Source organism: Schistocerca serialis, chromosome 1, assembly GCF_023864345.2.
Source record: "Schistocerca serialis cubense isolate TAMUIC-IGC-003099 chromosome 1, iqSchSeri2.2, whole genome shotgun sequence".
In the NCBI taxonomy this organism is placed as follows: Eukaryota; Metazoa; Arthropoda; class Insecta; order Orthoptera; family Acrididae; genus Schistocerca; species Schistocerca serialis.
Window position 1 is genome coordinate 114,203,390 of NC_064638.1, and position 14,987 is coordinate 114,218,376.

The following is a 14,987-nucleotide window of genomic DNA, read 5'->3' on the forward strand; positions in this document are numbered from 1 at the left end:
CCAGAAATGAATGAATAGAAAGTTGGAAGTGAAAATTGTTCTGATACCTCTGACAGTGGAATACATGTACTGGTACTGTTAGTGCTAAGATTGCAGGGTAGGAAACTTTCAGAAGTGGTAGCATGGACACAAACAAGAAAAAATGTCTAGTAACCATGGGCGCCAGACTGCATACCTTAGAGCTATGAGCACTTCTTCAATAGAGGAGACATATTTCACACTAGAGATGAACAAGTGCTCATAGCTCCTCAGGTATGCATTTTAGAGCCCATGTTTATTGGCCATTTCTCCTTCTGAAAAGTTGCCTGTGCTACAAGCTTAGCAACAACAGTACGACTACACGTATTCCACTATCAGAAGTATTAACACAGTTTTTGCTTCTAACTTTTGATTCATTCTCTTTCAGTACAGGAACCCTTACCTCCTTCTCCATCATCCCAGAAAGTTTGTAATGTTGTCATGAAATTACTCCATATACACATACATTTACAGGTGCTGACACCTACAACTCTGATGCTTTGTAGCATCACTGGATGACATTTCTGGACATCGGTTTCTATGTAAAACTTGATCTACTAAGACCCCTCTACAACCTCTACAAGTGCGTAACATGAATTGTGAAACACCCTGTATGTTAAATCCAGTAATGTATGCACAGCCATAATCTCTGAGTCATTGACTGCTGTGGTGTCCTTCAATAAAACAAGTTTCTTCATTTTAACATCATCATTCTTGCAAATTATACAACAACCTTGCAGTTTACTGAGGAGTGGTAGAGTAAATACCACTGTACAGAACACAATAATGGAAATCATGTACGAATATTTTAAAAAAGAAAACTTCTCAGTTTACTCAGTCATCCTCTTAAATCAGCTTTCATCAATGATCTTTTCAAGCATATATAGCTTCCTTAAGACTACCTGGACGACTGCCAGAAGAAGTATCTCATGTGACGTCTTCAAGACAAAAGTATTATGGTTGAGTGTTTCTTTTTCCAGTTCTGATCTCTACTGCACTGAACTGCAAACCTAATCTGTCACTACACTGTAGATCTCTTATAACTAGGTTGTTCCACTTTAGCTATCAGTCAGTTTCAGAGATTTTTTTTCTGTGATCCTGGGATAGAAACGCCGAGGAAAACTTCACATGGTATCAAAGTCATGAAACATGGAACATTACTTCACTTGGACAAAAGTGGGATGGAAACTGAGTATGGTCTTTCTTAAGGACCCATTCCAGCATTTGTGCAATATATTCAGAGAAACTGCAAAAAGCTGCAGCAGGATGACTGTGTAGGAATTTAAACATCACTCTTCCTGAATTCAATACCAGTGTGATATTCAAGCCATTTCAATTGTTGATCTTCTGCACAAAATATTATTGATTATCAAGAGAGAAATATGGCTGGGTTCTTAAAAATGAATCTTGTCACTCATAAACTGGAACTGTGATGTAATAGACTTAGCTTCTCTACATATCGTGTTAAAAAATGCTAGCAAAAAGAAATATTCAAAAAAGATAAAACAAGTTTCTTTCATTTGGAAAGTAGTAAAAAAGGAGAAGAACAAGGAAGAGAAACAAAAGGACAGAAAGGGAACAAGAAAAAGAAACAAGAGGATCTCTGCTAGTCTACATCCAATAGATGTTCAGTAGCTATGAAACATCTGACAATTCATTTGTATAATGAGGATCAGCAACCAATCAGCTTTAGGTGGGATGCAGATTGTGGACAAGCACACACTAAGATCAGATACTGACAAGCTATGTTTTAATCTTTCATTATCCTGCCTTGACATGCCAACATTTGAATGCTCCCTCCTGCACACACACACACACACACACACACACACACACACACACACACACACACACAGGCAATCAGACACAAAATGTACCAACTGCTAAGTGGTTGTCAGGACAGAAGACTAAGAGAGTGGATGGATAGAGGAGGGGAAGAGTGGAGTGGAGCGGTGGAAAGGGGAGGGAGTGATGAGTAGGGACAAGGAGGAGTTAAATAAATATTTTGGAGTGGGACCAGAAAAGGCCCTCAGCAACAATGGTGAAACTATGGATTATTAGTATTAATATCCAGTGGCTGTAATTAACATACAGTTCTCCGAAGGTTGCAGTGCAGGCTATATATATCATAGGATATTGAAACGTCGTAAGTAGTGACCAGATTTACGAGGTGCTATCCAAAATTTTCGGGACTGGTGCTGCCATCTGTTGAAAACCTTACCTTTGGACTGATGGTCACCATCAACCTCGAAGTAGTTCCCAACCACACGTACACACTGGTCCCAGTGCTTCTGCCACTGGTCAAACGTTTTCTGGATGTCCTGTTCTTTGAGGGTGTTTATCACCACCAACAATGCTTCTTGAACCCTCTCTAGAGTGTCGAACCGACAGCCATTCAACTTGAGTTTCAGTTTTGGGAACAGTACGAAGTCGCAAGGTGCTAAATTTGGCGAGTACAGTGGGTGGGATACAACCACCATGTTGTTTTTTGCCAAAAAGGTCCTAGTGAGCAAGGACGTGTGACAGGGCATGTTGTCGTGATGCAGCAGCCAGTTTCCTCGATGCCAAAGTTCGGGCTGTCGTCGCCACACGTTTTCACAGAGCCGTCGCAGAAGGTCACAGTAGTATGTGAAATTCACTGTTTGGTTGGGTGGGACAAATTCTTTGTTCACAGTCAAAGAAAACGATGACCATGCTCTTCATTTTGCTCTTCACCTGTCTCGCTTTTTGATCTTGGAGAGCCTGGGCTCTTCCACTGGAACAATTGTTGCTTTGTCTCTGGGTCATAACCGTAAATCCAGCTCTAGTTGCCGTTGATAACCCGTGACAAGAAGGTTGGATCATCAGATGCAGTCTGACAAAGGTCCGTGCACACTTCAATACGCTGTGCCTTCTGATCGGCAGTCAAGATCCTTGGCACAAATTCTGCGGCTACACAATGCATGCCCAATTCATCAGTCAACATTTGTTGACATGTCCCATACCCATACTCACTTCACCCACAAGACCTTGAATGGTTCGACATCGATCCGCACGAACCAACTTTTGAATTTTGGCAACAATGTCTGGCGTTGTGCACCTAATGGGTCTTCCAGTGTGAGCATCATCTTTGATGTCTGTACGGCCGGCCCCGAACCGAGCATGTCACTCAAACACATGCGTACGGCTCATGCTCTGTCCCTCAAACACTTGTTGAATCATTGCAAGGGTCTCCGTAGCACTTTTCCTGAGATTCACACAGAATTTGATACACACGCACTATTTTGTTCACAGATCCATCATAAAATCGACACACACCAAACACAGAGTATTACGGAAACCACTGCGGATACGCAACCCGTCCTCCCAGATAAGTGCCAGTCTGCACACTGACTCATCAGATATGCAGCTCTTGCCACCTAGCGGTGCAAAGATCTACTACTCCTACTTTCCAGAAGGCAGCACCAATCCCGAACATTTTGGGTTCCACCTCGTATGCATTTGCATGTTGCATATGCATTTGCATATTTGGCTCCTTTTCACAGGTTTTGCATATTTTAACTAAAAACTAGTGACGATGCATATTTTCACTCTATGTTTACAATATTTTAAAAATTTAGACATGCAGTCTCCAGCTCCACCTAGTTTTGATGTCTCACAGATCGACCGTGACCTAGAACTGCATGCAATCACTAACCAAGAAGCCACTGCCTAGCGAAATCATTACAGAAGAGGAACAGGAACAGGCAAACATAGTCAATGCTCCTGTACCCACACTGCTGACTATGAAAGCATTTAGTCCCACATCCATTGTTTCAGTTTAGCTTTCTATTTACTTGTACACAGTTGAACGTGTTTACGATGTGTAATGTGTAACGTGTTGTGTGCCATGCCGCCTGAAAAAATAAATGTTGTGTCATTGATAGCTGACCATCCTGGAACATTTACATATGACGGAATTGTTTAATATTGTCGAGTTTGTGAGAAAAATGTTTCATGCAAAAAATAAATGTTGTGTCATTGATAGCTGACCATCCTGGAACATTTACATATGACGGAATTGTTTAATATTGTCGAGTTTGTGAGAAAAATGTTTCATGCAAAAAATAGTTTTAAACAAATCAGTATGTCAAGACAAGTCTTCACATCACAGTGGTGCTTCACATTATATATATATAAACAAAGATGATGTAACTTACCAAACGAAAGTGCTGGCATGTTGATAGACACACAAACGAACACAAACATACACACAAAATTCAAGCTTTCGCAACCAACGGTTGCTTTTTTATATATATATATATATATATATATATATATATATATATATATATATATATGTGTGTGTGTGTGTGTGTGTGTGTGTGTGTGTGTGTAAGGGTATTACACAGTTTCTGCTCCTGCAAGCTGATGAGCAACCTGCACTGGAACATAATGGCATGGATTCTTCATCAGCATCACCACCCCAAGGAAATTTCGCCAGGTTGGAAAACAAAAGGCGAAATCTAATGTAAAACGTGAACTAGCCATCTGAAGATGAACCTGTCAGTTCGAAACCGGTAATGGCGCTGTTTAAGTGAATAATTAGCACTGTAAAAAGTGGCTAATTGCTGTAATCTTCTGTGTAAGAGTCAAACTATAAATATGAAAAATTAACCTTGAAGCTTGGTCTTTTATAGCAAGTCTTACCTTTTAAGACATGTCAGATACAAATGTGAAAGTTAAATTTTAAGTAATGGCATAAATGGCTGGTCTTTTCTGCCCATAATTTTTCTTTGTGGCTGGTTTGAATTATATTATGAAAAGAACAGTTGCTAATCACCATATAGCGGAGATGATGAGCTGTGGATAGGCACAACAAAAATATTGTCACAAAATAAGCTTTCGGCCTATGAGACCTTTGTCAAAAATGGAAAAGAGACATACAACCTCAGGCAAACTGCAACTCACACACACATATGACCACGGTTTCTGGCAGACTACGAGTCTGGCTTCAACTGCCAGACTGTGGTCATGTGTGCGTGAGTTGTGTGTGTGTGTGTGTGTGTGTGTGTGTGTGTGTGTCATTTTGTGACAGTCTTTTTGTTGTGCCTATCTGCAACTCGGTATCTCCAATATACGGTGAGTAGCAACTACCCTCTTCATAATATTGTTACATTCCATCTTGGATTTTCCTGCTTTTTTCCTGGATTCCTCAGCTGTCTCGGGGCATATACATACTGGAACACCTCTCTGAGAACATTTCAGATAAGGTGTCTTTGATGTGAGGATGAAATGAGAAATAGTCAAAATCCTGGAGAAGTTTAGTGTGTACAACATGTTATATTCCCTGCACCTACTGATGGCTGTGCTTGCCCCTGGCGGTCAGCGGAGTGTTTGTGTGCTTGTCGTGTTCCAAAATGTGCCTTTAACACTGTGTAAGATGATTAAACGTCTTGAGTCATGACATTCTTTTGGAGTACTAGCAAGACTGTTGATGAATTTTGTCACCTGATGTTAGTCTCTGAATGAAACTGGTTAAAAAATAAGAAAAGTATCTAAATATTACTTCCTGGCAAAGGAAGTGGTTGGATTTTTCTGGGCATGTGTGGTATTTGGTAATAAGAGGAATTTTGGTCAGTGGTTCATTAGCAGCAGCTTTGGGTTTGTCGAGGGTCATGGAAAGAAATGGTGTGGGAAAGCCATTTATGAAATATTTAGGCAGGATACTGGCTGTATTTACCTGTCGTCAGCATATATAGATAACTCTCACTTCCTGTAGCATTTTTGAATGTCAGCAATATACAGAGTGCACCGTAATTAATGGTGTAAACACATACAGTTGAAAACACATGATAGTAGAAGCAAAATGGTCACAGTAAACATAGGTCTGTAAATGAACCACCTGTGAGACAATCACGAATTTGTGGTTACCAGTCACTACTGATGTGATTCTGTGTAAACAATGCATGCCAGTCCATAGTGTAGTTCTTGATTACATTTTCGAAACCAGGAGCTGTAAACAGAATGGATATGACACTAAAGTACACAGTCAGAGCACCACTCACGTCATTCGTTTGTGGAGCATAAATTGAGTTGTATGAGTATTTGGGGTAACATGGAACATTACAGTAATGAGGAGTATGCAGATATGCATTTCATGTATAGTAGTGCTAACGGCAATGCACAGGAGGCTGCATGCTTGTTCCAAGAACCATACCCTACCCGAAGGCACCCTGAGAGTAGCACGTTTACATGGGCGCATCAATACTTCCAAGAAAGTAGAAGATAGGCACATGCTGTGGGAGTGGGTATGCCTGCACAAATTATACCTGTGCTTGAAAATATAGTGATGGAAACAGTCGAACAGTATCCAGAAATCTTGACAAAAATGTTCTGTCAGTGGATGCGACAACAAGCTGTAGGCAACCCTATGTTTGACAGTTACATTTTATTTACAGACGAAGTAGGGTTCACTTGTGATGTGTGTGTTTAATTATCACAAGTCTCATGTTTGGGGCCATCTAATCTCCAACCCACATGCTGTGTATGTCTCCAAATCAGTGACATTTCCCACTGAATGTGTGGTTAGGGGTACCAGGTGATCATTTTATTGGGCTATACATGTTACCAAACAAACTCTAATCCTTGGTTTCTTCATCATCATCTTGCAGGACTGGTTGAGGATGTTGCCTTCTAGAGCAACTCCAGAGGATGTGGTATACGCATGGTGGAGCACTGGCACAATTTGCTGCTATGATGAGACAATATCGACAAAGATTGATTGGGCAAAGAGGACATGTACCATGGTCTCCAAGATCAGCTTATCTGAACCCCATGGATTTTTGTGTTTGGGACCACCTTAAAGGTTAATACTATTGAAGAATTGGAGCAGAAACTTGTCAATGCTTGTAAAGAATTTTGAAGTGATCCAGGTATGTTTGAAAGGACTCGAAACTCATTGCATGGAATGGTGCAGGCCTGCATCTGGGTACAGGGATGACTCTTTGAACACTTCATTTAACTATGAGTAGTTATGTAACTAATGTGTTTATTCAAAACACCTGCACGTTTTTCTTAATGTTGTACAGTATTGTTACCTTTCCTCAACTCAGGTGACTTCTACACAGAATAAAGTCAGTGGTGGCTGCTAACAATGAAATCACAATTATCTCACAAAGGTTTCATTTGTGACCTGTGTTTACTGACACTTTTTTGCTTCAAATATCATATATATTCAACTGTATGTGCTTACGCTATTAATTATGATACACTCTACATAGGTGTTAAGTACAACTGTGGATGATCACTGGTAGAGGGATTAAGTACATAGGTTTTGGGATAGGTTTAATGTTTTGAGGAGTCTTCATGATCCTGGGAAGTGAACTTAATGGCAAAGTTCGTAAGTGGTGTTGTCAAATACCTCGTTTGGGGCAAGATGGTGAAGACAAGTTGGAAATTTGGAATTTCTGTGGGGAGGCCTCACAGCTTGAGAGGATGGAACAAGACAAAATTCAGTAAGTGCTTTGGGTGGGCTTGGTTAGTAAGGTAGATGACAAAAGAATGCTGCTTCTTAAGAAAACATGAAAGAATAGGAGCCCTTGTCAAGTCTAGCATGGTTAAGCCTGAGTCTTGGGCTCAAGGCAAGACCTTATGAAGGGGACTTAGACCTCTGTTGGCACAAGGTTTATAGAAAACATTGCTGACAGTATTGCGTGTCGAGGGAGTGGTTTGAAAGAAGGTTCTATGGATGCAGGAATGGATTAGATGAAGAAGACAGGGTCTGACAATTATAAGAAGTTGATAAGGAAGGTTTGTGGTGTATAGTCAAATAAAGGGGGAGTGATGTTACATGGGAATGATAAATGATCTGGTGGGTAGTCGTTCTCATAGGAAGGAGTAAAATATAAGTAGTTTTGATAGGTTTTCCAGATGGTGCTGAGAAAGTTGTTTGGATCTTGAAGCAGCAGAAGCTCAATCTAAAGACAGGGTCCAGGAAACTTCTGTTATGGAATAAACAGTCTTTGTAGTAGGGACGGATATGATTTAGAAAGGCCTGTGCTTGGAAAGTGTTGTTATTTATGGCTACGTTGTTGAGGGGAAGGGAGTTATGGAATCTGAAAAGTTGAACTTTTATAAGTTCAGTAATATTTATTTCTTCTCTTGCATATGCTCTGTCTTCTGCACATCCAGTTTTGTTACCACTAATAATAATCCACAGTTATGCCATTGCCCCTGAGAATCATCCAAATACAATTTCTTGACTCCCAGTACTTCCCTGCTGACTACTTGTTCCACACATCCTAAGCCTCCCCAATCCTCTCCCTAATACGCAACTACCCTCCATCTTTCTCTCAAAATATTCATTGTTTTGCCTGACTGACACTCTTAGATACTAATGCTGGAAAGAAAAACAAAGATTACAAAACTAGAGACTGTCTGATTCACCCACACTCATCTAGATAAGAATGATTTACCTATCCTCATTGTTTGTCTGTTGCTTCCATTTTTGCGATAAGCCCATTATAATCCTAAAACAAGATTTTCGCAACACACAGCTCTTCATTTATCTTCTGAATTATTATTTATCATCTGGCACAATGCATCATTAAGCCTGTCTTACACACTAATGTAGAAAAATAGAATAATATGTACATAATACGACTTAGTATATAATTCATCTAAAAACAAAGATGATGTAACTTACCAAATGAAAGCTTTGGCATGTTGACAGACACACAAACAAACACAAACACACACACAAAATTCAAGCTTTCACAACCAACGGTTGCTTCGTCAGAAAGAGGGAAGGAGAGGGAAAGACAAAAGGATGTGGGTTTTAAGGGAGAGGGTAAGGAGCCATTCCAATCCCGGGAGCGGAAAGACTTACCTTAGGGGGAAAAAAGGACAGGTATACACTCGCGCACACACACATATCCATCCACACATATACAGACACAAGCAGACATTTGTATAGGCCAAGTGGCCCAAACTCTTTGCCTTTACAAATGTCTGCTTGTGTCTGTATATGTGCGGATGGATACGTGTGTGTGTGCGCGAGTGTATACCTGTCCTTTTTTCCCCCTAAGGTAAGTCTTTCTGCTCCCAGAATTGGAATGACTCCTTACCCTCTCCCTTAAAACCCACATACTTTCGTCTTTCCCTCTCCTTCCCTCTTTCCTGACGAAGCAACCGTTGGTTGCGAAAGCTTGAATTTTGTGTGTGTGTTTGTGTGTCTGTCAACATGCCAACGCTTTCGTTTGGTAAGTTACATCATCTTTGTTTTTAGATATATTTTTCCCACGTGGAATGTTTCCCTCTATTATATTAGTATATAATTCAGCACAGATTCTGTTGCAAAATACTGTACCTCATGATCAAAATAGAATTTTGCTCCTGCCACAAAAACTGTGGCAAGTGCAAATGATGCCCACATGCCACACCTAACACGACCTACAGGCAGCAGCTGTTGTTGAGCTATACTGTGGACAGTGGCTTCAGTTGCTGGTTCCAGTGGCAAGTCCAGGAAGACACTACTGTCCACCTCAACTGCATGAGGCCCAGGCTGTCGGTGGGAGCCAGAGGATGAACTAGAAACACATACAAACATTATATTGAGAAAGCTTAAAATTTACAGTTTTCAAAAGCACCTGCAGAAAAACTTTCTCTTTCAACTTCACAATAAAAAGATTTCAACACTCCATGAACAAAAATAAAATAATTAAGTGAATGATAATAGAACATTATAACTGAAAACACTCTTACAGCAAAATTTTTTGAAATACATGGAACATTAATATCTTCATCACAGAAATGCTTCACGAGCTGTAACAAAGTAGACACTAATCATATAACTAAGCATCTGGAAACTTATGAATCTCAGCAATGATTTGGTGTACATGCCATTATAAACAAACAGGTCATTGTTTCAGCTAAGAATAAACACCATCTTGATGGACCTGAGCTATGTTTCTAGAGGTAGAGGCAAATAACCACATACTCCCAGATATGGGATATTATATGCTTTTCTGAATGTATGAAATGTGGTCACATCAAGCACTTGTGATCAAGTCTGCAAGATTTACAGGAAAGAGGTTGCCATGTTTGAGCATTTAACTCACCAAAATAATAGTGTAGCACCACAGGTTGTCTACACACAAAAGAGCATGGCAACTGTGGTGTCACCGCCAGACACCACACTTGCTAGGTGGTAGCTTAAATCGGCTGCGGTCCATTTAGTACATGTCGGACCCGCGTGTCGCCACTGTGATCGCAGACCGAGCGCCACCACAAGGCAGGTCTCGAGATACGGACTAGCACTCGCCCAGTTGTACGACGACTTTGCTAGCGACTACACTGACGAAGCCTTTCTCTCATTTGCCGAGAGACAGTTAGAATAGCCTTCAGCTAAGTCCATAGCTATGACCTAGCAAGGCGCCATTAGCCTTACATAGTTTGATAGTTATCGTATGAAATGTCTCATCAAGAATGCTGTATTCACATGAAGGAATAAAAGTTAAGTATTCGAGGAGCTGCATACTTTTCTTATTAGCATTCACTACTTATCCTGTTCCAGAATTCATGCCCGTCTGCGTTAGATAGCGTGCATTTCGGCCTCCTCTATCTACAAGGTGTTGGCACATTTGCCAACACATCAGCAACAAGAGCCCAAATAATGTGTATCCATATGACACCACCACCACCACCACCAGGCATGTTATTGACAATAATTCACTGCTACTCAGGGTGTTCACCTCACCAGCAGGCAGCAGTGGCATTGCTCCTAGGAGACACAGATACCACTGCCCTATTTGCTTCCACCACAAGGGGGGAGCAGGGGCACAAATAGTCCATGACCAAGCCATTCGCCAGCCAGTACTTAAGCAATCACATGGTCAGTATCCAGCAGTTGAAGCCAGCCTGCAAACCGGGGAGTGCTACTGGAGCTACTTGGAGCTGCCAGTAGTCTTTGTCCCTGCTTCACTGAGACATGGCCTCTTGAGGCTTGGCCTCCCACACTTTGGTATCTTGGCTTGCTACTGTCGTGCTCAGAGATTATCGTTTCACCTTGCGGTCCTTGAGACACAGACTTCATCAGTTCTAGGCAAACTGTTTAGTCTTCAGTTATCCTACTAGAAGTGTTAAACTGAGACAGTTACATTGACTACTAAACTGTTTTGTGTTCTTGTTCATTAATGCTCCACTATGGAGAAGAGTGAATTAATGTTATCAATAAATCTATTGTTTGTTGTCTACCTGGTTATAAGTCCTTCCACAACAAATCCAGTACAGGCTGCTTCAATTGGCAATAAGGTATTCATGTGAATTTAGGCTGAACTTCTGTACTGCACCCCACACAGACCGTGCTTTTATGTGTTTTCCCACATATGTGGTGCTTTCACATCAAATTTCCATTTCATTATGTCCACAGCCACCACAGATGTCACTACATAAGTACTATTGCTTTTGCAAAATATGCAACGGGCACAGAAACTGATGTTGGAGAAAACTGCCCCCGCTACCACATCACTGGAGGTTTCTAATTTACTATCTTACATCGACACCACGGTGTAGGGCTTCACGATGTCACCACTAATGTTCCCGGCATTCAACAAGAAGGCAGATCCATGGCTGATTACATCACTGACTTACAACAGCATTTCATTGCTCGCAGAATCTCAGGTGATACCCAGCAACACCATTTTCTGTTGGCTTATGCAGGGGTAGACATCTCTCGCCTCCTGCAGCAGTTAAACTCTGAAGCACAACCATATGCAACATATTGGGAAACATGCTTGTTGGACTATTTTGATTTGCAAATTCAAGTGACAGCTGCAAAGCACAAATTTCTTAATTGTTGTAAACAGAACACGCAGTTCTACCAGGAGAGGATAGTTCAACTGCAGGTACTTTTCATGGATTGCCATTTTCAGTGCTCCAGTGGTAAGAGCAGACAGTCATATGTCACACTGTTGGTTAGGGAAGTGATTCTAGACCGTTTCGAAGATGAAGGGCTCTGGACTGACATTCTCAAATTAGAAACTTGCCTTCCACTTATTCAAACTTTCAAGCTGTCAGTCTGTTCCTCAGTGGCCCTGAAAGATCTGTCATGCATATTTTCCACCCACCCCAACCACAAGACCCAGGCCTATCCCACCCCACAAACCTACCAGTTCCACCTGACAAGTCCCCTCTAGAAAGAACATTGCAGGTAACTGACACAACCAGAAGTTACCATCATGCAAAGACTGTTTCATCACATATCACTGCTCGCAATGCTACTTTTATTGTGTGAAGTGCAAGTCTGTTGTAAAACTGGGAAATCAGATATCTGGCAGTCCATAATTAAAATGAGTGTTGATAGTACCTGTCTGGACAAAATTGACTCTGGCTCGGATGAAGCGGACTGTGTGCATGGCTCAGATGCCCTCCATGCGCAGGCCATTCTGCCCATCTCCGACAGACTATCGATGTTAGAGATGGTAATCAACACCGTGCCTGTCACCTTTCAAATTGATGTTGGCTTCTCCATCGCCTTCGAGAACTGGGACACTTATAGATGCCTTCATTCACTATCACTACAAACATAACGCACCATAAGTCACTTCTGCCATTGTTTAAGTCTCACTCTAACATACCTAACAAGACTGCCCATTGGCTGCAACCTTGCATATTATTCCTCTCTGGATGCTGCAACAGCACTAAATGGTTCAAATGGCTCTGAGCACTATGGGACTTAACATCTGTGGTCATCAGTCTCCTAGAACTTAGAACTACTTAAACCTAACTAACCTAAGTACATCACACACATCCATGCCCGAGGCAGGATTCGAACCTGCGACCGTAGCAGCCGCGCAGTTCCGGACTGCGCGCCTAGAACCGCTAGACCACCGCGGCCGGCTGCAACAGCACTCATTCCCACTCAACAACACAGCATGTTAATGCAGGCGTATCATCCCACATTCTGGTAGAGCAGGATCCCAACTTTGATTCTGTTTTCCATAAGGACTGAAGAGTCAGAGGCCACAGTCACACATCTGCCTATAGATGCCAATAACAATATCCAGGCAGTCGCAGAAGATCCTGTCCTTCATGATGTCATCAAGTTTGCAGAATGTGGGTGGCTGACAGATTACAAATTCATACAGCATCCAAAGGTTTAGGAATACTAGCAATATCAGCATGGATTATCAATGCTCAATGGTATCCTCTCACTGCACGATGACAATTGTCACACTAGAGCCGTCATAGTAAGAGCCCTCCAATGCTGGATGCTGACAATGCCGGGTACTGACACTACTCAACCAGATTCAGTGTGGGATGGTCACCACTGAAAGATTGGCTCAACAACATTTTTTCTGCAAGGGAATCGACCAAGACATCAAACAAATGTTCACGGTTAGCCAGGGCAAACAGGCAGTCAAGAAAGTCAGCATTTCCCATGGCCTGTCACAACATCTCCTCAGTCATTGATACATCTGTATTTTGGTGGGCCTTTGTGGGCTTCTCTCCAGTGGTCAATGCTGGCAGCAAATTTCCCTAGACCCATAGATGCAATCACCTTCATCACCAAAAACAACAGAAGCCTTATAATGCATTTTTCACTAAAAAAACTACCAGAAACCATTGTAGGAGACCAAGAAACTCAATTCACATTGGCACAATTTTGCCACCTTTTGAAGAAAAGTGGCATCCATTTGGTCCCTATGGTACCATTCCATCCAGCTTCCAATGGTCTGGTGTCAACATTTGTATGCAACTTTAAAATCCAGATGGCAAAGCTCCAAAAGTCATGGTCTCAATGACATCCTTAAATTGTTCCTTGTGTCCTACTGCTTCAAACCCCAGCGCAGGACAAGCCTGACAGAAGAGCTTTATGGTCAACTGCAATGATCCCAGTTTCCCATTGTCCATCCCTCCAATCATACACCCTCATGCTGGCAGCCTCCCTGTCACTGTTATTTCTTTTGGGACAACATATGGACAATGGCATTCTCTAGGGTGCCCACTCTCATCATCTGCCTCCTCAACAGGGCCATGGTCAAAGTCCAGCTGACAGATCAAACAAGCTGCCTCAAGCACCTCAATAAGTGCGTTCTCATAAGGCAGAAGAATTCTCCTCTATTTATGTTCCAGATATTGTATGCCCAGCATCTGGGATTGACAACTGCTGACACTGGCTGCAATACCCTCAGGAACCAGCAGCCTTGGGACTCACTGACATCAGTCTCCCAGCTAAAGTGTCTGCAGCAGCTGATGCTCCCCTTTCCCATGAACATCGATAACAGTCAACTGGGTTTGTCACTTCCTCCCAACATTGGCATAAGTGATGGTGACATCTGAGACACTGAAATATATCACCATGTCTCATCTACAGAAGGGGTGTATAGCCCATCAATATGACTGTACAGCACCACTGGTTTCCTATACACGAGAGTGTAGAGGTGATGACAACAAGATTCCAAACAATAGCAAACAATAAGTGTCCATACAACAACGACACCAGGCATGTTACTGAAGACAATTCAGGATGCCACCACTGTGACTCAGGGTGCTCATCTTGTAGGCAGGCAGCAGTGGTGTCGCTCCTAGAAGGCTACTACAGACCTCTTTGCTTCAACCACACCACATGACCAGAAATAGTCCGTGAGCAATTCATCTGCCAGTACTTATGCAATCGAGTGGTCAGAATCCAGCAGTTGAAGCCAGCCTGCAAACTGAGGAGTGCTACTGTAGCTGCCAGCAGTCTTCATCCTTTCTAAGCTGAGAGTTGGCCTCTTGACACTCAGCCTCCTGGACTTTGGTATCTCAGCTAGTTACTGTGGTTGTGCTCAGAGACTGTTGCCTCATCTTGTTGCCCTTAACCAAAGGCTTCATCTAAATCTACATTTATACTCCGCAAGCCACCCAACGGTGTGTAGCGGAGGGCTTCATGAGGTAGTCACTGAACTAGACATACTATGTGAACTGACTAGCCTTCACTTAATCTACTGGAAGTTTTAAACTCAAAC

General features: G+C 42.0%; 1 protein-coding gene across 1 annotated transcript in view; it reads right to left on the minus strand.

Moving 5' to 3' along the window:
* The window catches only part of LOC126457073 (uncharacterized), a 43,133-nt gene that overhangs the window by 6,287 nt on the left and 21,859 nt on the right, over positions 1-14,987 (minus strand). Inside the window, exon 3 of the mRNA XM_050093076.1 lies at positions 9,347-9,566. Within this exon, the coding sequence (XP_049949033.1) occupies positions 9,347-9,566 (220 nt within the window). The remainder of the gene's footprint in view (positions 1-9,346; positions 9,567-14,987) is intronic.